The 22,498-nt window shown below is 47.4% G+C and overlaps 1 protein-coding gene across 3 annotated transcripts; it reads right to left on the bottom strand.

Annotated features, from left to right (window-relative positions):
* Nucleotides 1-2,210: 2,210 nt before the first annotated feature.
* On the bottom strand, nt 2,211-21,879 carry LOC122574034 (paired box protein Pax-6-like). 3 transcript variants are annotated; one of them, XM_043741112.1, is made up of 6 exons: nt 20,001-21,879; nt 14,297-14,473; nt 7,399-7,539; nt 4,435-4,827; nt 4,090-4,274; nt 2,211-3,777 (listed from the first exon to the last, which is right to left on the bottom strand). In XM_043741112.1, the coding sequence occupies exons 1-6, from the start codon at nt 20,503-20,505 to the stop codon at nt 3,178-3,180; spliced, it is 2,001 nt and encodes a 666-aa protein (XP_043597047.1). In that variant the 5' UTR covers nt 20,506-21,879; the 3' UTR covers nt 2,211-3,177. The 3 variants fall into 3 exon arrangements, with proteins under 3 accessions (XP_043597047.1, XP_043597037.1, XP_043597056.1); XM_043741102.1 differs by having other exon boundaries at nt 4,435-5,040; XM_043741121.1 differs by having other exon boundaries at nt 3,439-3,760; nt 4,435-5,040.
* Between the last annotated feature and the right edge of the window lie 619 nt (nt 21,880-22,498).

The following is a 22,498-nucleotide window of genomic DNA, read 5'->3' on the forward strand; positions in this document are numbered from 1 at the left end:
CCGTCCCAATGCTCAGGTACACTCTTCTCCCTCGCTCTTCTTCCCCCTGACACCCTCGTGGCGTTCTTTTTCTCGTTCGAACGAACGCGTCTCTCTTTTTCTTACCAGAGCACGGATTCCCGGTCTATATGCGACCTGGAAGGCTTCCGGGCTGAAGCGGGACATTACGGGCCCCTCTTCTACCTCAGACGGAACACAGAAAACCGAGGTCCTATCTTATCCGGGAAGAAGTTTATAGCCCGGTCGACTCTAATTGGGCGAGAAATCATCGGGCACTCCTTTCCTCTGTCCGCTCGCTCAAAAAGACGCTCACTAATTCACGATTTCTCGCGTATTATTGCCGGGCCATGCCACCCTTCTTTCCCCTTTCTACCCTCTCTATCTCTCTCTCTCTCTCTTTCTCACTCCATCTTTTCGTCTTGCAACAGTTTCACAGTTTCGATGCTATTCGTTTCCGTGGCTCGTGTCGGCTTCTCGCCGTGGCAACAATGTTCCGCGAGGAACGAGTCGCTTTGACGATTTTCTGCGAGCGACGCGTTATCGAGGGCCGAAGGTGTTCGTTATCGAACCAGACTCTTCGAGCCTGAGAAGAATCCGAAGAACGATAGATAGGTACGAACACCTCGTCGTGTCGGTCGGTTCGATTAACTTGTCCTTAAACCGCGAATGTTGGGGCCGCGTTAGCAAGGAGAAGCTCGAGATACACGGACTGTATCAGGGATATTTCTCTTCTTTCATGAAAGGAGGGTGTAACGCGCGAGGGGAAGGGTTTGGGTGGCGCGCGTAGCGTGGAAGGCGAAAACGACAAAGAGGAAAGAAAGCGCGCGCGATTTACCGGGCACGAAAAGGTGCGCTACGCTCTCCGCGGCAGGCAATATCTCATTGAGCAAAGGAGGAGGTGACTTTAACGTTGGCCCCTCGTTCTTCCCATGAGCAATCGCGGCTGAGACGGGCTCCGACGTGGCCGCTGCGAGTAAGATCGTTAATCTTACCGCACCGATCGGTCTCAGATAGTAATTGTTACGTTCTCGTTTCTCCTGGCTGACTGCCTGAATGTATCCGGCGATCCTTCCTTCTGTTCTGTTCTGTTCTGTTCTGCTCGTGCCCTCCTCTCCTCTCCTCTCTTCTCCTCTCTTTACCGCTCTTTACCTCTCTTCACCAGGCGCTCTTACCTCCTTCTTTCCTCGACTTCTCCCTTATCCACCCTGTTTCCCGCATGTGTTCGACTGCTCGTTTGTCCCTTGTTCTTTCTTTTACGCCGAGAGTGTCGAACGACCCTCACCCACCACCGGTGTTAATGCCTTTGGCAACTTTGTTCGCATTACAATAACGTCGATCCCTTATTCTATCTTAAGCTTCGGCCCTATCGCTCCCGCCTTTTGTACATCGTTCGCCTCTGACTTTCCTTTTCTCTTTTTCGCCCTATTGTACGATACACCGATTTCACCGTCCGGGATATGAGCGTTCCACGGGGTAATTTCAATGGCCTCTCCACCTCGCTACGAAATTCTTTCGACCCGAAGCAGATAAGGATAGTAGGGAGTAGTAACCGTAACAAGGCGAAAGATAGCAGCAGAAGGTGTCACGAACACGCAAAAATGTTGCTAAGGACATACGGAATGATTCAGGAATATTTGGCAAGTTTGTTTCAATTATCCGGCCGACCGTGTCCCTTTTTTTCGTCGCGACGCGACGGGTATGTTCGATGTTTCGCCTCTCTTTCGTTCTTCGGATCGTTCGCTCTACCGTGCGCGCACATCCCCGACCACGGGCGTGGTTATAAATTTGGTAGTCGCGTTAACAGCTGACGGGGGCCACGATATCCGAAATGTTGGCGGATCCGGTGTTTTCGTGCTCTCCGCCAACAACCGATTCCACCCGTGGCCGAAAAGTGTCGCCCGAGAAACCAGTTTCACACGCAGATTCCTTATTTGCGAACCCGACGAAACCGTAGATTCGAGTTAATCGTCGATGAGCCTTTCTCCTGGCCCCCGCCCATCCCCTTCTTTCTCTCCTTTCTGTCCCTTATACGTGTCTCATACTTGCTTCCCTCCAAGGGGATGCTAATTTTCACCAAAATCACCCAAAATTGATTTTTTATCAAGCAATGGATTCTAAGAACGTGCGACCAGAATAGGAATAAAGGTGGATTCGAAAAGGTGGACAAGGTTGCGATGTTTCGAATTGTTTCGTAGTCAAAGACTTGTGTGTAGATATTTACAAACGAATTCATTTAAATAAAAGTCGTTTTTAACAGAGTTCGTTACAGGATTACCATCGATTCATCTATTTTTTCTACATAGTGCCTAGGTAATGCATTATCTGCGTTATAATGATTTCGCTAGGACTAGTTCCGGATAAGTTTCGGCCTCTGTTTCCTCGGCGTTTGGATCTTTCCTGACTTCGTATCTGGATCTTTGCTGTTCTCGTATCTGCATCTTTCCTGTCCTCGTATCTGGATCTTTCCTGTCCTCGTATCTGGATAGGGGAAGCGTCCACTGCACCGCGGTGTAAATTATAGCGCAGCGCTGCAATTATAGCGCAGCCGGCCGACAGCCCGATACATATCGGGTAAGCAATTAATTACCTATCTAAATCCTCGGTAGTTCTAGCTGACAATAACGCCACGACGGCACTGCCGGTAATTGGAATTTAACGTTACACAACCATCCTCGTAGCTTATTATCGTAATCTTAATTGTAATAAATGGATCGTAATCGTAGTAAGTAGTTGGATAGGTACTAGGGACGTATCACTCGACACGAACGATGAAGAGTCGAGGACATGTCGAAGCGAGACACACGAATTGAAGTTTAACGAAACGATCTCGTCAGTCTTCCGTTCTTGTGTAATGAAATTCTGTGAGATTAAGCAATAGTTTTACAGTCACTGTTCGAATTCGGCACGAATTCTACTACGATCACGATCGATCGATATAAACGGATCTCGAGATTTCTTGTTCACGCACATATTAGATCGATACACTTGAACGTTCTCTCTCGCAACAACGTTTTTCTCATATATCACTGATTCATAATCGATCTTGGACACTAGGGCATGTGCTAAATCACCGGTTTTCAGAGTTTTTCGGTGGCAAAACTCTTTGTTACAAGTAAACGTTTCTAATACGAGCACAATTTCTTCGATCTTTCCACCTAGTTTCGAGTTGGAACGATTTCAACGATCGTGTTTCGTCAATTCCAAGGGTTGCTGTTCCGTCCAATGATCCCGCCATGCAACGGTCGGCGAAGAAGCAACGTCTTGGTCCGAATCTTGCACGTCGATCTCCTCGTCTTCCTCTTCAACCTCGACCCGCTCGAATTCCTTGTTGTTCGCAGACTCGGATTCAATCACGGATCTAACGTTAGTCTCGTGCCTCTGCTGTTCGTAGGTCGGACTCGAGGACTTGATTATACTCGGCGAATCATCACCGACGAGTTGACTGATCATCCTAAAGGCGCTCGGCTTTCTTTCCGGCTGTTTGGTGATGGAATCGACCCTGTCGATCCTCTCGTTCCGTTCCGCGACCTCTCTGGATGACGAGGAGTTGGTCACGACGGCCCGGAACGCGCTACTTTCTCCTCCCATTCCGGCGATTGAGCAGCTTGACGCACGGCTTACTTCCATACCGGATGCGGAATGCGGTTGCGGCGGCTGCTGCTGCTGCGGCAGCGGCGGTGGCGGCGGAGGCGGTGGAGGTGGTGGTGGTGGCGAACGTTTTAAGAGGTTCATTCGCTGATGACGACGCCACTTTGCCCGTCTGTTGGAAAACCAAACCTAAGAGTCACGAGTTAGGTCGTTAGATGGCTTGTGATCAAATTTCTAAGCTTCGAAGAAACCAGGAGGCTATGCACGCGACAGTCGCAGGGCCTATTCCACGGGCGACACCGACGCAATTCTCTGTGTATCGCGTTACTTCGCTTCTCTATGGATCTGGAAGTTCTCGACGAAGGTTAGAAAGAGAAATAAGGACTGCGATCAAAACGAAAGAGGAGAGAGGCAAGAAAACTACGATTCAAGAACAAGCCCTGCGAGACCAACGCACTAGCCCCCCGACAAAGATATCTTTGAGATGGAATTGATCCTCACCTGTACACGAGCTTCCGAGAGAGAGGTCTTAGAGGCTAGCCGTTCGCGCGTAGACACGCAAGGATAGTGAGATCGCTCGAATTCTTTCTCGAGCTCCTCGAGCTGTTCCGGGCTGAAGGTGGTACGATTTCGTCGGAATTTCGGTTGCTCCGACCCGTCCAGGCTTCCTTCATCTCCGTCACCGTCTGCACAGAAAAACGACCATCTTCCTCTACTACCATCCCCTGTCTCCCGTTATCTTCCTTCACTCGACAACACGTTTCACGATTCTATTTCCTTTCTCTCTTTCTGATTTTCATTCCAATCGTTCTTCACACGGTTAATGGAAGATTAAACAATCATCACCTTGCAAGTACCCTCGTGCGATGGCGTCCGCGTGAAGAGAGTGATCCGCCGTTCCAGCAGCCGACGCAGAGGCGGCTGCGGCTGCCGCTGCCGCCGCTCCTGGGCTCAAGGACGGCGGAAGAAGCAGAGCGGAAGCTGCGCCAGTGATTCCAGTAGCTAATGGCGGCAGCATCCAAGGATGACCCGCTGCCCCCGGCGCTGGCCAGCCAGCGGGTAAATGGTGGCTGGTCGTTGGATGCTGATGGGCGCTGTTGAAATACGGATGTGGACCCGCGGCGTATAAACCATAGCCTGCCGCTCTCGCGAATTCCGCGGCTGCTCGTTCTGCCGCGCGATTTCGTAGAATTCGGTTGATGCTACTGACGGATGGAGCCGTCGCGTTGCTGCAAACGCCTGCAAAGAAACGACCATGCTTCTTCTGGGACTGTCTATTTTGCGATTCTTGTGATTCTTTACGAGAGAGTAGAGAACTTTGGTGGTTGTTTAACGTTGTCCGGAAGAAAAAGTAAGATAAATCGTCTAGTCTTATTCGGATCTCTTTCGCTTCTTGTTCGCAATTCTTTCTGAGATTTCGAAGAATTTTGGCAGATGATGGACGATGACGATCTGAGCTTGTTTGAAGGATAAAATAAAAGTTGAATCATGTATTCTTATAGGACTCGTCTCGCTTCTTGTTTGCGATTCTTTGGAAGATAGTGGAAAGTTTTAGTAGATGGAAAACGATGGTAGTTGATGGTAGTTTGAAATTGTTCCGAAGGTAAAGTAAGTTAAATTGCGCTCTCTTGTCGAATTTGTCTCGCATCTTGTGAGAATTTTCCTAGATCGTCGTTGATCGATCTCGCTTGTTCGAAAGCGTAAAGTATACCTACCTATAATATGCATAAAATATATGGCATTGGCGCGTTATGAAACACGTTGTGCGTTATTGATAAGCGAGTGACCTTTTTTACGATAATAATAGGTGTCCACGCTAATAATAATAGATCGTCTCACGTACTCGAGAACATAACAACATATGAAACAAACAATCGATTTATGACCTACTGGTTTTATATTATACGATTATTGTAAAGTACAACAAACAGTTTTAACTTTGACGTTGGGTTAGAATCGTAACATGCTAGAGGCGTGTTCGAATTTCTTCCACGATGAACTTCAATTGTAGGTTTACAAATAGATTTCGTAGCAGTTAATGTGAATTATGGTTTCCATCCTCGACACCTTCCTCCCAAGATTCCGTTCTTTTGAAATCAATAATGAACACCTTGCATCCGGTTCTTTCTGCGTTTCGAAATGCTCTTGATTTTCATGTAAATTGCTCGTGGATGACGCACGATACGCCTCAAAGGAGAAAGTTCCCAACGCATTAAGAACGAGAGACGCAAATTCAGTTAATTGATAGTCGAAGAAGGAATGAGACATTCATGCGCGATGAAGAGAATACAAGGTGAGACTACGCCGAAGCTCGGTTTCAAAAGAATAAAGTATGCCGATGGAGAAGGACGTGGAAAAGTTTCTTGATTCTAGTCGCAATTGCACGCGCGCTCGTACTACGACACACGCACTACTATTATTACGAGCGATTTGCAACTGTGCACGAAACGTACGGCTCACGCATTGTTAAATAAGAAGTTAACTAACTACATATCTAGTTGTTGGCAATTACATATGAACAGAATTCGTCGTTCACTTTATCGTATTGTGTATTAGCAACTCGGAAGTTAACTCTGTTTTCTGAAAAATTCTTAATCTTATTACACAAGGTATTCTTCGACTAAATCGAAAGTCTTTTGCTATCGTCGATGTTCGACAGATCACTTTGGCAATAAAATATGTTACACGTCACGTAATGGTATAAGGAGTAAATCGAATAGTTCTGTATGAGTGAATTCAGCTTTGTTGTCGAGATGGTGGAGATATCGAACTGATGTCTACGGAAATGTATATTTTTATGAACACAACAGCATTAAGAAACGAAATTCGGATAAAAATTTGTTTCGTCTAATCCTAAATGTTCTAACGAACACTTTATGTACTTTAGATATTTTGCGTGTTTAAATTTTCTATAGATACACAAATATCTATAATCTACTGATATATCTAGTTAATTACTTCATTAATTAATTAATTTGCTCTCTACAACTATCTAACCTATCTCCGTCAGATCTTTTCATAGAATTGTATGAAATCAAAAGTAGTTAAATGGAAGGCTGAACCTGGTAACGTTTACATTGGAAATGGTCTGTTCGATATTTTGATCAACAGAACGTTCATTTAGTTCATTTAGTTATCTGTATAGAGACACGACGTGGTTATTTTAAGCGTATGGATATCATTAGATCGCTAGATCAATAAATAAAATGTCAGAAAATTCCAAATATATAATTAAGCAAAAAATCAAATAGCTAGAAGGCGTCTGACTATTTGTCGTTTATATCAATATACCTCTCATATTTCCAAAATAAAGAATTAATGAACGGTGTATATGACATATTTTATCTGGAATAACATGCTGAATAGGTTGATGAAGTTCGTCGATTTCATTGCGGAATACGACGGCTATATGTATACGATCAGTGCTTAGTTTCTTGGAATGCAAATGATCACCGTCATAATCATATATTCTGGTATTAAAATTAAGAATTCTTCATACAGAGTCGATCAGTTTGATCTCTGTGCAACATATGAATCAAACTGGTCCATTAGCAAGGACATAGAGCGACAGCAACAGCATTCGGTTATACTCGTTTACTTTATTATATCCGTTTACCGTGCAATCTGTCCATAAATTCGTTTTCAATAACTCAAACAAGCATTTTTTAAGCATTCCTATGTGTTTACACTTTAATTTTACTAAAGTGAACGAGCATTAGCTCGGTTAGGCTAAACGCACTTCAACAAATGCCATTCTTTCATTTATCGTACGGTTATCCACGCGAAGTAGAATCGACAAAATGTGCTTACCTTCGGAGATGAGCCTCTCTCGAATCTCCCATGCGAAGATCGTCGGATTTTCCCTCTTGTATTGTTCGATTTTAGCGACGACGGCTGGCGTCGCAACTTTTGGCTTGCTGCCACCGATTAAACCCGGCGGGCGCAGCGTACCTGGAACACGTTAGAACGAACTTCAAGGACGCGTTGTCTTCGCTAATACTTGTGCTTCGCGATAAAATTGGTCGTAAACGGCGATGCCGGTTTATATGCCCGTGCCGATCGTATCGGCGAGTGTCCAGCATTGAACCCGCATAATTTCGGAAAATCACGCAAACACCGGACATTCTCCACGTAATAACGCTCCAGTGCAAACTGTCAGCCGACCTTTATAAGTGTTCCTCAAGCACACGAGCTTCTACCTTGTATGAATTTCTATTTCTATCTACGAGTAGATCGGTTACAAAAGTACATGTGCGGAGAAAGGAAAAGAATTATTACTCGTAGTTTGTCCGATGTATTGGATGGAATACGTTATAGCAGTTGACAAGATGGAGGCTTAGAAGGTTGGAGCGCATCCCGTGTATAAGTCCTGGCTCGCACGGGCTCTCGACATCGGATACCAATCGTATCGTCTGGGCGGATCCACACGAGGTAGTCATTAGGAGCTTAGCGCGTGAAACGATACTGGTATGCGATAGCCTGCGATAATATATAATCAGAGATATCTAATATGAGCCGAGACGTGTTCAACCTGCTGCCATGCCGCTCCTCTGCGTTTCTCTCCGCTCTCTTCTCCGCTCTGGCCGATCGTCATGAAAGAGCAATGCTTCCAACTCGCTCGGATTAGGCATAATTAATGAAAACTGAAAGTTCGAATCGTTGCAATCGCGTTCAGTTGCCGATGTGTTTGACGCTTCAAATTGAGCAGCTGAAGTGGCAAATTTTACAGCAAATAGGTACAATTTTTTCATGGGAGAGGATGGAAAGCTGTACGAGCGTGATATGGTAAGAAAAGTTATAAGTTGTAAAGAGAGGAAATTTTATTCGAGGTTTTACAATCATCGCAACGTAGAGATTAAGATTGCTAGTAAATTACGATTAGTAAATTTCAACTTCTCAACTTCTCTCCGCTGTTTTATTCCAATTGAAGGATTTTCGCGGTTTAACGCGATATTCGGTGTTAAATATTTTCGCCGAAACAATAATTTGCTTATCATGTTGAACGTTCCGCTAAATGTATTTAACAGTTTATGGACCTTGTTCTTTCCAGTCTCTCAGTTTTTGTCGAATTATCGATCGTAATTATAAGATCGTCTATCATCGAGAATAATAATCGGAGTTCGCATGATCGTCTCGTTGACAGATTCGTGGTGATTATCATCGATTTAACTGCTTCATTCTCCTAGCGTACCACAACTCCTCAGGAAAAGTTGGACGTCCGAAGTGGACGAACCCAGCTCTACAATGCGAGCAGAGAAAGCGCAGTCAGACTCGAGTAATTATAGAACGTTTCGCGTTATCATTAGCGACAATGGCTACGGTACAGCTGACAAGTTGTACGCCGAAGGCAGACAGGTGTTACGCGAATACATAACTACAAAGATGGAGTGTCGTACGACGCTCGTTAAACTCGACCGTTGATAAAATCCGCGAACTCTATTGAACGGCCTGATGCATTGGAAAAATTGTTTATCAATGGAGATACGCTTGTAGCTATAAAGTTGAACAGCGTAATTGAAATTTTTATTATGCAGCTGTTTCGAAGAATATAGATGGGCGAATGTTTGTTGTACAAACGACGGAGGTTCTATGGGTATTCGAAGTTGAGAAGCTGGAATGATAAACGACGAGAGCTCTAAAAGAAGCGGAAAAAAAGCTTTTAAAGTTATTGCAGAATGTAACAGTATTATGATCGTTGGAGTTCGGTAGATTGTGATTAAAAAAGAAGAAAGTACAGTGTACAAAGAGGGAGAAATTTAACATGTACAGTTAATCCATCCTCCTTCTAGAACAGTAAAGGTAGTAAACGCTAAAAATTCGCAACAGTCAAATAATAAATGACGTAACCGTCAAAATTAACAGAACCGTGTTTTTCTTTCCATCGAAACACTTCGCTTCTGACACGACTTGTCATTTCAACTCCTCCACTCTGTATTTAGCGCTTGGTCCTAAAACTTCTACTTCTTGATAAAACTAGAAGATTCGCATGTACAAGGAACTCGCGTCTTACGTGTACTCGCGCGCTATTACAGGAAAAACCGCTTCGAAACCGCTTCTTATCGCAGAAATAATTGATGAAAAAAGTACACGAGCCGGAGAACAGGCTGCTTACACGCAGAATACGCGATGTTAGACGTATCGGAAGGCTTGTACCTTGCTCGCGTCTCGTACCGCTGCCGGAGTTGTCGAAACGCACGATGTTGGCAAGGATAATGGAAAACGGAGGCGCAGTCAGAGTTGAGCAATTATCGGTAGTTACGTCTTATTATTAATAACAATAATGACGGCTAAAGTCTGTAGGATATCGCGTGCGCTCCCACGGATGAACTGCGTGCCTGGTATAAACGATGTACCCACCTAATAGGCATCCATGCCTCGAGCAAATTCTTTGCCCCGATCCAATGTCTCTCTCTTCCATCTGGTTACTCGCTTTTCCTCCTCTCTTTCCGTTTCATTTTGTTCCGTGTGCACGGCCGCTGGCCCGCGCGTTCGCGCGTGTATATGAAATTTTCGAGAGCGGGGTCCGGTTAATGAAAGAAACCGCACGAAGCCGCGGTTCCATCGTACCTAGTGGTTACTCGTTCCTCCATGGATCGAATCAACGGACGGCGGACGCAAGCTGATCACCATTGGTATGCTTATTCGTTTCGAGCTTTGCGATGGCTACCAGCATCCATCCACGACGAGATCGAGCCGGCCATTATGGATTTACGAATGGAAAATAGGCGTAATCGCGGAACAAAATGCAGGGATAAGTTTCTCGCGCGAGGCACGCGGTCGTTATCCCGACGAACGTCTATGCAGCCGATCGCTATGGAGCGTTCCAGCCGTCTGCTGGACGTTCCTTTCGCGCATTCCCGGACCATTTCTCCATCGGCGACGATCGATCTTGGTACGCGTGAATAAGAAGACCGATAGGATGTTGCGGCTGAATTAATCGTCCGGGATGTATCGGAGAAATTAGACGATATCGGCCGTCTAGCTAAGAACGCTTTTCTCGTCGCTCTCGAGAAATTTATCGTGCTCTCGAAACGCTGCTGCACAAAGATATCAACGCACGTGATAAGCTCTATAATACGAATACATGTTCTCGGATGGCGGATATGTATCTCGGCGAAATCGTTGATTCTTGATTCCGTACGAAGCCGTGGATGCGAGGTTCGCAAGATGGATGAACTCGCGTCCGCGGTTGTCAGACGGGAGTTAACGAAACCGTAACGTTCACCAGGTACAACGGTGAACATCGTTGGAACGCCCAGTCGATGGTCTCGAACGTTCGCAACACGCGTTTCGTGTCCGCACGCAGAATACACCGCGGTTGCTCTCGATCGAAGAAAAAGATTGCGAAGCTGGAAGAGGAATCGGCGGTTCTTGCGCAGCCAGACGACTACGGCGCAGCCAGGGGATTAATTGTTTGCCGCTGTTAAGTAATTGCGGGTCGATTATGGTACATTATATTCACCTCGAGAGGCCTAAGGAGTCCGTATCCAGTGGAGATGAAGACATTACCGGCGAGTCGAGAGAGCAGGCCGAACGGTATTTTTACGAGCCGCTCGTAAAGTTAACGAGGACCAAGGTAGCAGTCAGTCGAGAAAGAGAGAAACCAGCGTTCCACCGATGCTCGGTGGCTCACCTCCATTTTTTTATTGCTCCCCTCGGCAATGTTCAGCGTTCCTCTTCCTCTTCTCCGAACGTAGAAGTCGATGGTCGTCGCCACTGTTGCTCGACTTTGAATCACGATTTTCGACCATCGATTCACACCTGTTTATCGGATTCGACCTCCCTTCGATCGTTAGAATACCTATCGTTTATCCATCGGTTGTTCGATGATTCGATTTCGTCAATGACACAACGAGTTCTTCTTTTCAAGGTTCGATGTAGTCGATTTAGTCAACGAATCAAAGTTTTCTAAGGATTATTTCTATTAGATCGTTTGATAAGTTGATGGTATTTTTACGGGACTCGCAGCACTGTATATTGAAAAGGAAGGTTATTTTCAACGCAATATGCATGTATCGTATCGTTCAATGACTTTCGTTTATCTATTCTTAACCAATGACAAATGCCTCTAATCGACAACCATCACTCACTGAGTGTATGCTCGGACTTTATTAGTCTTCGATGTTGAAATCCCAGGCTTTAAATCTAAGAAGCCATCTTTGGACAGTTCTTTCGTGAAAATGCTTTCTCCATAAGCAATAAAAAGCTTCGTCTGCTATTTTTACTGCACTCTTGTCATTATTCTGATATAAGAAATACGTCAAATGTGCAAACATATCTTACTTTTTCGTCTTAAATCTGCCATAAAATTAACGGAAATTCGTTGAAAGCATTTCCATACTTAAGGAGACGTTAAAATTCTCACGCTTTAAAAAATATATAATTTAATGCCATAAGTTAACTTAACCTCCGTACTACGGACAAATACAAGCATTCCAAGATCCATAAAAATCAACAGAGCTTATCAAACAATGCATAAATTCTTGGTACAGTAAAAAGAACGTCGTTCGATATCTCCTAAATTGCTCGCGTAGATTCCTCGAATCGGAACCGTGGAAGATCGGCACGGGTAAAGATCAGAGCAATTATTGACAAATTATTCGAGAACGGTCGAGCACTGGTCATGCGAATGTTTTACGGGAAAAAGAAACGGCTGTTACGAGTTAATCTTGGCCGGCTAACGAGCTCGAAAGACCGCCGCTTCTTCGTAACGCTCGTTATGCCTTATTTGCCCATACTGATACGCGATGCTCCTTCTTATTTCCCCGACAGTGGTTGGAAAATGCTCGGGATGCCGATCAATTTAGTTTACGCCGTTTTATCGCCTCGGACGCGAACGAGCGGTCATCAACGTCAATCTGCTCGAATTCGCTGCGCAAACAGTATGGAACATCCTCGTAAAAAACTAGCCGTGAACGAGTAGCTCGCAGGACTGTCGTCAGCTTGTCGTGATTAACGGCGCTGGCGAATTAATATCTCGAATCTGGCAAACGCTTAAAAAATCTACCGGACAGTTATGTATTTTTACTTCAGCGTGTCTAAGCTTCGGATTCGTTTATCTCTAGTATCTTTCTAACGAATGATCTGATAAAATCGAGCCGCTTGCGGTGAATGGAAGCGATAAAGCGAGTTTGTCAAACTTGGTCAATGTTTGAATCAATTACTATTAATTTGAAACGTATCGACTGAACACTTAATTTGTATCGGGGATCACAAGGACCTAGAATCTGGTTCAGCATCATATAACGTACGCAATTCGAAATCGGTTCTTCGTTCGTTCCCGAGAATAAGTTACGATTAAAAGTTACATTTTGGGAACTTTGGAGATGTGAAAATGCAGAGAATATATATATATACCATACGAAAATATAGAGAATATCTAATATTCGTTAGAATAATTTGTACATAAACGAGATATCCTGCTTAGCTTCCACGTTTCAGCTGCGTTTATAAAGATACGAATTTGTATAGATATCCGTGATCTACTTATAACCAATGTCCAACTTATGTTCAACGTGCAAGTTATCGTTGAGCTGTTAACGACGACAGAAAATATTTTCAAAAAAGCAACGCAGATACCAGCATGCGCATGGAATACGAATACCCATAGCTAAATCAATTGGTGACTTTAGTTAATGTTTTATTTTACGACCTTACGTGGTATATCGCTTCTACCTACTATATAACACTCGTATGCTCGCGTTGATCAAAGTACTTTCAAACTCGTGCTACCAATTTCTCGGACGCCGGAAGCGGCAATTATCCCCAACTTCGCGGAACGTGTTAATCTTTTTCATCGATGGACGTTTACAAACATTTGCAGAGATTAGAGAAATTTCCAGCGATTCGATCTCTTCCGTGTTACAGGGCATTAGCCACGATTACATCGGTATCTCAAGATTCGTCGGATAGGCTAACGAACAGCCGCGGATGCAATTACCAGGGAATAATGGTGCCACGTCTATGGGAATAATAGCGAAAGATTGCCGCGAGTTTCACCGGTCGTTTCGCGGATCACGATGGCTGCTTCGCCGCTCGCGATCTCCGCTGATTTTTCTGTCGCCTTGAGCGCGAGGAGAGCACGCGCGGCTAGGTAATTTTGAGCGAGTTACTGGTGCAGTTTCGCTCGACTGAGCGAACACTATGCCGAACACGGATTTTCAGCGCGTGTCGCCTCCTGACTCGGCATTTTCTTGCATTTCATCGAGAGGAGCCGCGTCACGGATCGGTAAACGCGTGCACGTTACCGCTCGCTGGCATTCATCTCGCGATGATACCTGGCTGAGAGGAATGCCGTTGTTTGCATTAGTTCGCGATCTATGGAATTCTGTTACGCGAAAGCAAACTGCTCTATTACGCTCTATCGTCTGACCAGAAGGCTTCTCAGAACGAAAAAGAACGAGTTGCAGATACCTTGCATAAAGGTAATTTCTCGTAGAAGGGATACGCTTATGTATAGTCGCTTCTTCTTTTCTTTTTTCAGCTATTTCTTATACATTTAGCTTTCCTCGTGCGTCAAATGGCGAATTATTAAATTATACTGAACTTATAAACAGACGCTGTCGGTCGATAGGAATTCCAAACTGCAAGCTACGCGAAGTGGTCGACGACAGACTCTCGTGTCTTCCTCGCGCATGAGATAATTTGTACGAAATTTGATTAGTTCGTCAATACGTATGTAGTTTAGGTATCAAGATGGAAAACTTACCCAGAAGTTTGGTGACGACCGCCCCTTGTTGATTCAGCGAGAGCACATGATTGGCAAGGTCGTTGTAGTGCCTCAAAGCTCCTAATCCGTGCGATAGTTCGAGCAATCGTTGACGGTTGGTTCCACCACCGTTGCCGCTGGCAAATGGTCCCGCGGTACAGTTTTGTAAGCTCACGCCTGGAAACGTAGCAATGTTAACCGATTACCAATCTCGCTGCTATAACTCGCCTTCGTCTTCGCCGTTTAACAAGATTTACTCGCGACAATAACGCGAATACAATACAAAAGACCAATAGCGAAGACAAAAAATTGTCAGCTACTTGAGAAACCGTATTTCACACTATGTTCACGGACATTTCGTCGTCCGGTTGTCGTACTGTACGTAAACCCGTTCGCGAGACACAATGGTAGGTAGGTATCGTGCTGAGCGGATATAAAACTTTTGCAGCTATCTTGCGACAACTATTTGTAAACAGTATATCTATTGACAAACTTGTACGCTTGTGAGTACGCGCTTTCGGTGAACGTTCGACGTGCTTCGTTCTATAATTCATGGACGAACATTCAACGAGTTTCTCGCTATCGAGAGCAGATCGAAAAATAGTAGATCGATTCCATGCATCGCTCGAATGTTTATGGTCGATCTGCTACTTTACTGGCGAAGGATCGGCAAAAACCGATGATAAATACGATTTCATTAACAGTAAAGGTGTAACGAGCGCGTGGAACGGCGATCGCGAGGACGTGCCGGCGTAATCGAGCGAATTAATTTAAATTACTCGACGCGGAACGCGATCTCATCGATGCGATCTTCTTCTCGTCTCTCGGGGGCCCTCTCGCCGGCACCACGGACAAGGGAAAGAAAGAGATGGCCGAGTGAGAAGCATCTGCCGTTTGAAATCACGTCGATTAATCACCGAAGGTGCGAATACCCTCGTAATTCCACGAAGGACACGGCCGGACCGGTGGTTCGCGACTTCCTCGGTGATTTTATAGGCGGCTAATCTCGGCGACGCGACGCGACGTTCCGTTTCGTGCCACTCTCGCGCGCTCACCGGAGAAACAGGCGACGATTTACGATCGAACCGGCCACGGTATTGAGAGCGATCCATTTTTCGCCGGGCGAACCTTACTTTAAACTTCCAACACTGATCGTATCTTTCCGAAGAAGAGAGAGGGAAGGGTAGGGTTGACGACGAGGGGATGAGGTTGAGTACTTATAGGATAGGGTAGGAAAGAGAGAGAAAGAGAGAGATAGAGAGAGAGAGGGAGAGGGAGAGGGAGGAGATACAGAGAGATGAAAGAAGGGAGGGAGAACAGGGGGCGGTTGAGAGGAGGAAACGAGGAGAGAAGAGCGAAGAGGAGAGAAGGCGATCGGAAAGGGTGTCGGCCGACAGCTCGCGTTTACGAAACGATTGGTTTTTTGCGACGATGGCCGGCTGGCTTTTCATAACGGCTTCGTGAATCGGTAATTGCGAGAAATAATCACGCGAGCAGCTCGTACGAGTTCGTGCAGCCGTCTGCGCTCGTCTCTGCGTACATATCCTTTTTCCCCTTCGAATTAATTCCGAAGAGGAATCACGGCCAGAAGAATAATTGTAATTAGCGTCGAGTTCGCGCGGACAGGCACCGTGATTTTACTGGCGGATAATCTTAACGACGTTTCGTACGATCCGGTGACCACGATAATTTACGATCGAACGACGATATTAAAGAACCGTTTTCCGCGCCTACCGGGGCTCAGGAAGATGCGAGAAGGGCTCATGATGGTGCGCGCGCGAAGACAAGCCGGACGCGAAGACGATCGTCAAACGAGAAATTAAATTCCGCAGGTAGATAGAAAACGACCCGGTTCCTCAGCTCATTTGTAACGCCTTGTTTCGACTGGTTACGAGCGGACGGAACGCGCGTATGCGTTTACATAGCACCCGTTTAATTAATTAGTCTTTTAAGCGCCGACCGAATTGCCAATCGACGATCCAGATGAATTTTACGCGAATTCTCGTGGTTTCTTATCCCGTTTTACGCTCGTTTCCCGGCTCCACATCTTGCGTCGTCCCGATATTCGACAAAGCAACTAGCGCCTTTATGACACCGGTTTCTTTGTATTTATCGGCATGTCGGCCGATTAACGAATTAAATTGTAACTTCTTCGCGCTCGGCGTTGATACATCGGTGATTCCAGAGAGGTTATTCATACGCGTGACTCTCGGACGCTATATCCGAGATATAAAAATACACGCGGAATATATTATTGAGCAACTCGAAGTCGATCGAGCGTACCATGTTTAAAATATTCGGAGATGTTTCGATGGCGTTGAATTGAACATAAGAAAGCCGGTCGGAAGTCGAATCGGGGAATAACGAGGCGAGTTCGTTTCGGAAGATATGTACGCGGTCAGGGAATGTACACGTGTCGCGAGTAATTTGGTCCTGGCAAGAGAGAAGGAGACGCGAGGACGAGGCAGTTTGCGGACGATGAGATGCATCCGTTGGGATCGTTTGGCAAGCGCGAGCGATGCGAAACCTACGCGTTCTGCCCGTTCTGGAAATCACACGGACGCGCATTCTGCGCTCGTTTCGTGTCAAAGCTATCGAAGATGCCGTGAAAACGAAAGTAGCCGATGCACAGAAAGAAATGCGTCGTGTCGTTGAATCGACGCGAGGCTAGAACCGGTTCTGAACGAGTTCTGCCATCGAGTCCTCTATATTCTTTCGTATATACGAAATTGCCCCGTGGAAAAGACCGATCGTTCGCGCGAGGCAATAGATAATCGTTATAAAAATCAAGGAGCGCGATTCCTTCTGGTAAGTGCCTGGAGGAGGAAACGAGATCGATGAATGAAAATCGTTCGATCCTTGAACGAATCGACCGACTCGACCGTCTCGTGCAGATCAATACGACGATAAACGCAGCGGATATCTTGGTTCACGCGTAATCGACGCGACGCATCGATATCTCCCTTCGAAGTGGTTGGATCGATCTTCGGAACGAATCACGCGTGAAACGATTTCGTTTCGACGACACGAAGGCAACGAGCTGGCGCGGCGCAGCTCGGTGTTCACGAAAATCCACGAAAGCAGAAAGCGGGCAACGGACGAACCTGACCGGTACCTGTCTCGAAACTCGCAGGGTGTGGCTATAAATTCAGCCGGATAGGAACGAGATACTTAGGTTATCCACGAGTAACGGAAAATAAATCGTGCGCTGCCTGTTCCCGGACGACGAACGGACACGAAATCCAATTAGCTGCGCATACTTCGATTAAATATTGTCCTCGTTTAATTAGTCTAAACGTTTCGCGGCGGTGTCGCGCAATATTTACGCGCTCGTATATCCACGCGTCCCTCCCTCCCCCCCCTGTTAACAGGGACTGACGCATCGGCCTTCTAGCTTAGCTGCTAGAAGATTCTAATTAGCGTCCGACGCTCGACGACCACGAACCGACTACGACCACGGACATCGTTCGTTACGCTACAATAAAGGACAGATAGGAGCGAGAGTGACCGGCGAGGAGACACTTAACCCACGATCGGTGGAAACAAAGTGGCCGACACCCGAACAGATGAAGATACCTGCCAACTACCGGGGCCCCGCGACGCGAGATATACCTGCTAACGTCTCGAAATACCTGCTGGGTGTGGCAGTTAAATGTAGCGGATAGTCCCGGCGAATATCCGGAGCGGCCACGGTATCGGTCAGGGCACAGAAGTCGAGAGCGTACCGATCACCACGGACGGATATTGAAGGTTCAACGAGAGCACAGCAGCTCTTCGCTAAAAGACGTACTGTTGGCAACATATTGAAACCGGTTCTGAACGAGTATGGCTGGTAGCTGACCGTCGTTCCGTCCGGCAAGTGTAAACCACGGAAAGGATTTCTGAATATACCAGTAGTTGGCTGCAACTCGGACACCTATTCGATGGTCATTCGTTGCTCGTTGATCGCACACCACCACCTTATCATCGGATTCTAGGGCTCCGTGGAAAGGTCGACGGTCCGTTTAAATTCTTCTGCGATGCTTCTCGTTTCGATGCTTCGCATCTTCGACGAACCGGGAACACGATTTCGCGGTTGGTGAATCGCCGCGACAACGATTCCGTAGGCGTTCGCGAACGCGTTATGATTGGTGTCGAACCGTTCCGACCTGTTCTTTGCCTTTGATCGGTCAATTAACATTCGCCGAGTAAGAATAAGCTCGTCGCACGTCCGCGACAACTCGTCGTAAACATCCTCGTCCGGTGTGTATCATATAGAACGCATTGCGCTCTTATTCCACGAAAATGCTATTTCTGATACCTCGTCGCTCCGATCGACCGTCCTTCTCCGTCCTTTTCGCGCTATGGTAATAGAAAACACGCCTATCCCGGATAATTTGCGTCGACTCTCAACGATTTTCAATTCGATCATTTAGCTGTCGCACCGATAAACGTCGTATGACATTTCCTGTGCGATGTTTATTCGCGAGAAGATATCTCCGTACTGTTCCACGATTCTGTTTCCTTTCGACAAAATCGATGTAAACCGACAGATATTTCATTGACGTGTAACGAGTAACCGTGTAAAGCGGAACGTGGATCACGAAAATTGGTGGTAATTTTAGGCGCGCGATTTTTCGAGCGTTCAAACGCTCGTTTAAGATACCGAGAGGGGCTCGAGCGGCCTCGGAGGAAGATACGATCGTGAACAGGGGAAAGATCGTATCATCCCTTGAGAATCGTTCGCCTATCCACCATAGAGCCCGGATTTCGACACCTGGAGCACCATGAAACGACGTTTTTACGCTCGTTTAACGCGATTTAGATTGCCAGCTTTTTTCCCCCCCTTCGCGATGTACAAGAGCAAAGGACACGCGCGACGCGTCCATAGGAAAATGATATTTCTCCGTGATGGAACGATTACGCGAAGAAACATCGTTTCGGCTTAAATACGGTTTAAATGAATGGAGGCGAAGCACGACGATCGTCGATAGAAGAGAAGAAAAAAAGGAATCGATAACGTGCAATCGGTTCCTCCGGTTTTTGCGAATTCGTGTCAAAGGCGGCGAGGACACAGTTTACAAAATACCATAAGAAGGTGCTGGCGTTGTTCGATTGTAACGCGGTACGTCGCAAAGAGAAAACGGTTGTCCAATTAAATTCAATCATCGCGGTTTTGTCCGGCTGAAAACTATCCGCGCGGAGTCAGGAGTGTCTCGGTTTGTTTGCGTTCCATGGAAATTTTCAGAGCGAGACGAACCGAAGCGTAACGCGAACGTTTCATCGATTATCCCGGTGTGTCTCGATTATATCGCGAGACGCAGTGTATTCAAGTGTTCGAGTCGCGCAATTTAACGAAGAGACGCTCGATCGGGCTGCGTGATGCACGATTAATTGCTCGTTATCACTCTGAAAAAATTAATTACTTTGTTCCCGCGCTCGAGTTTTATCTCGAGCCAGCCCCGATCCTATTAGAATCGCACGATTTCATTAAACGCGCATTGTTTTCGCAATTGTGACGGCATCGAGTCACACGCAAATATCTTCGACTTCGTTAGTCTTGACGAAACGATATTCAAATGGCGAATATCGTGCGTCAACTGTGTAACATGCTTGCCAACGGTATATAGGAAGATGGTTGGAAGGATTTCATGCAAAGAGAAAAAGAGTCAACCGTATTGGAGAAGGCAAAAAACAAAGGGGATGGATGTGGAGGCAAACTGACCGTCGATCAAAGACACTGGAGGCACGGTCATCTGTTGATGGTGATGCGCAGCTGGATGCTGATGATGGTGCGGTGGATGGACCTGAAACAGATGCGACCTCGTCTGCGAGAAGGTCGGCGAGGGTGGTTCCCAAGGACGCGTGACGCCGGTGCTGACGGGTGCATCGTCGTCGTGACAGCAAAATTTGTCGGTCGCCGCTGCGGGGCCGCTGGCGCAGTTCACTACCGCGTGACCTTCGTTGTTATTGTTGTTGTTGTTGTTATTGTTGTTTGCAACGTCCCCGTTGTTGTTGTTGTTGTTGTTGTTATTGTTATTATTGCCGCCAGCGTTGTTGCTGTTGGTTATACGTGTAGTAGTCGCGCCTGTCGCAGGACTACCACTACCACTAGCACTGCCACTGACACTACCACTGCCAATGCCGTCGACCTGCACCATTTCGCTGTCGATCGCAGCCGCCGACTTGGCAGTACCAGGAGGGGTCGCGACGCCGCCACCGATCATCATCACCAGACGATCACCTCCACCCCCTCCACACCGGGCACCAGCTCCTCCTCCTCTTCCTCCCCTTCTGCCTCCACTTCTGTAGCTACACCGTCCCTATGGTAGAGTCGTTTCTCTTCCTGCCTTCGTATCCGACGGATGCTCGCCGTTTCCTGCACCCGACGTTTCCTGATCTCTCTTCTCGCACCCCTGTCTTCCCGTGTCTTCTTCTCTCGCGGAAAGAAGTTCGCTGGCGGACTCGAGATGTCGCAGGTCGACGTTCGTAAAGATCGTAGCGATTTTACGCTGAATTTGCACGAGTTTCGAGTCACCAGTTCCAGTGTCTTACCGAGGCACGAGTGTCACGACGTTCTCGAATCGGAGCAGACAGCACACCGACGACGAATCCTACGTATAGGTGGATGAAAAGCGAACCGCGGAACGAAGGACGACAGTCTTCCGGCACGTACGGCCCCGGACGTTCAACGACGGCAACGAGGTCGGTCCTCGTGCACGCTCAGCCACTCACGGTGTCACAAGATGCGGCGGTTGGCGTGTGTATCGCGCTGGCGCAGAAGCGCGCGAGCGCAATCGACGCCAGGGTCCGGCGTGGTTTCCTGCGTCCGATTAACGAAGCTGAATGACATCCTGTCTGACGGTCCGTCGGCGAACGCGATTCATCGCAACGCGAGCTTTCACGTCGGCTGTCGCGTCTACGTGGACGAGCGTAGTCGATGCGAGGAGGTAACGGCGAGAAGTGCTCGCGAGCGCAGGCGCTTCGTCGAAGCTCGTGACTACCTATAGACGTGTGCCCTTCTCTACCTTCCCACCCTCCGCCTCTCCTCGCTCGCTCTTTCTCCCCCTTTCTCTCTCGCTCTACCGCTGTCTTTCGCTCCGATTCTCGCTCTTCTTTCTCTCGGGTTCCACACGCTTCTCTGTTTCTCCTTCTGTCCGACCCGTGCTCCCTTCTCCAATAACGACCGACGAGCTACGCGCTACCACGGGATAACCTGCTCGCGCTCCGCCGGATTCGAGCAGATTGCCTTCCGTTCGGGCTTTCGAAGCGCGCCAACGACTAGCTTCACCCCCACCCTCTAGAGCCTCGCGGGAACAGCGGCGTCTACTCGCATCCAGCTGACATCCAGATTTCAGGTAACGACAGTCTTTCTACTTGTCCTTCGATTCCGACCTCGTTCGCTCTATCGCTTCGGTCTTCCGCCTCTGTCCTTAAAACGAGCCTCTATGTAAGTACATACATTTCGTTAGACCTTTCTCTTCATTGGTAGCATCTTCCGGGTGCGATCGATGTCTGTCCGAGATATAGTAGTCGTTTCCGATTGCTTGCCTCTGGTAACGCCATGGATCGAGGCTCGAACACCTCTCGGACCATTCACTTGACAGTAATTTCGGACACGCGATTCCTCTTGATTTCGGTCGTCTTTCACGATGACCGGTCCACCTCTTTTTCGTAACCTTCGACTCGAGCGCGAGAAGGAAAGCTACGTACCGAGAAGCCAGTGTGGAAGAACGTAGAAAAAGAAGGAGAACGATGTAACACGAGTACACGGGGTAACCTGCTCGCGGTCCGCCGGATTCGAGCAGATTGCCTTCCGTTCGGTGGCTCGAAGCGCGCCCAGACTAGCCTTACCCCCACCCTCCAGTCTGTTGAGTCGAGGTGAGATCAAGATTTAAGGCGCCGCGGCGCAGCGACGGTGGCCGCGGTAGCAGCGGTGGCGGTGGCGGCGGCGGCAATTCTGACGAAGACGAACAGGAGGAGGACGAGGACGAAGACGAAGGAACGACGACGCGGTGGACGTCGACGGGAAGGAAGAGGACGAGAAATACGAGTTCACGGAGCAACGAGGAGAGGCGAGCACGAAGACGAGGCAACAGCAGCAGCAGCACCAGCACACAGGGCTTGCACGATTACGATCGCGCGCACACAGGCCCCGTATCGTCGAACGACGAGGAGGAAGAGAGGAGGTGACGAGAAACAGGGAGAGGTGGACAGTGTGCG

This window comes from Bombus pyrosoma, linkage group LG2, assembly GCF_014825855.1.
Source record: "Bombus pyrosoma isolate SC7728 linkage group LG2, ASM1482585v1, whole genome shotgun sequence".
Classification (NCBI taxonomy): Eukaryota; Metazoa; Arthropoda; class Insecta; order Hymenoptera; family Apidae; genus Bombus; species Bombus pyrosoma.

Coding starts and splice junctions, on each gene's coding strand:
- LOC122574034 (XM_043741102.1), bottom strand. CDS start 20,505: ATGATGATCGGTGGCGGCGTCGCGACCCCTCCTGGTACTGCCAAGTCG. Junction 5,041..7,398: donor AGAGAGGCTCATCTCCGAAG/GTAAGCACATTT, acceptor AAACAAGCTCAG/ATCGTCATCGTCCATCATCT. Junction 4,275..4,434: donor CGCACGAGGGTACTTGCAAG/GTGATGATTGTT, acceptor TTTTCTGTGCAG/ACGGTGACGGAGATGAAGGA.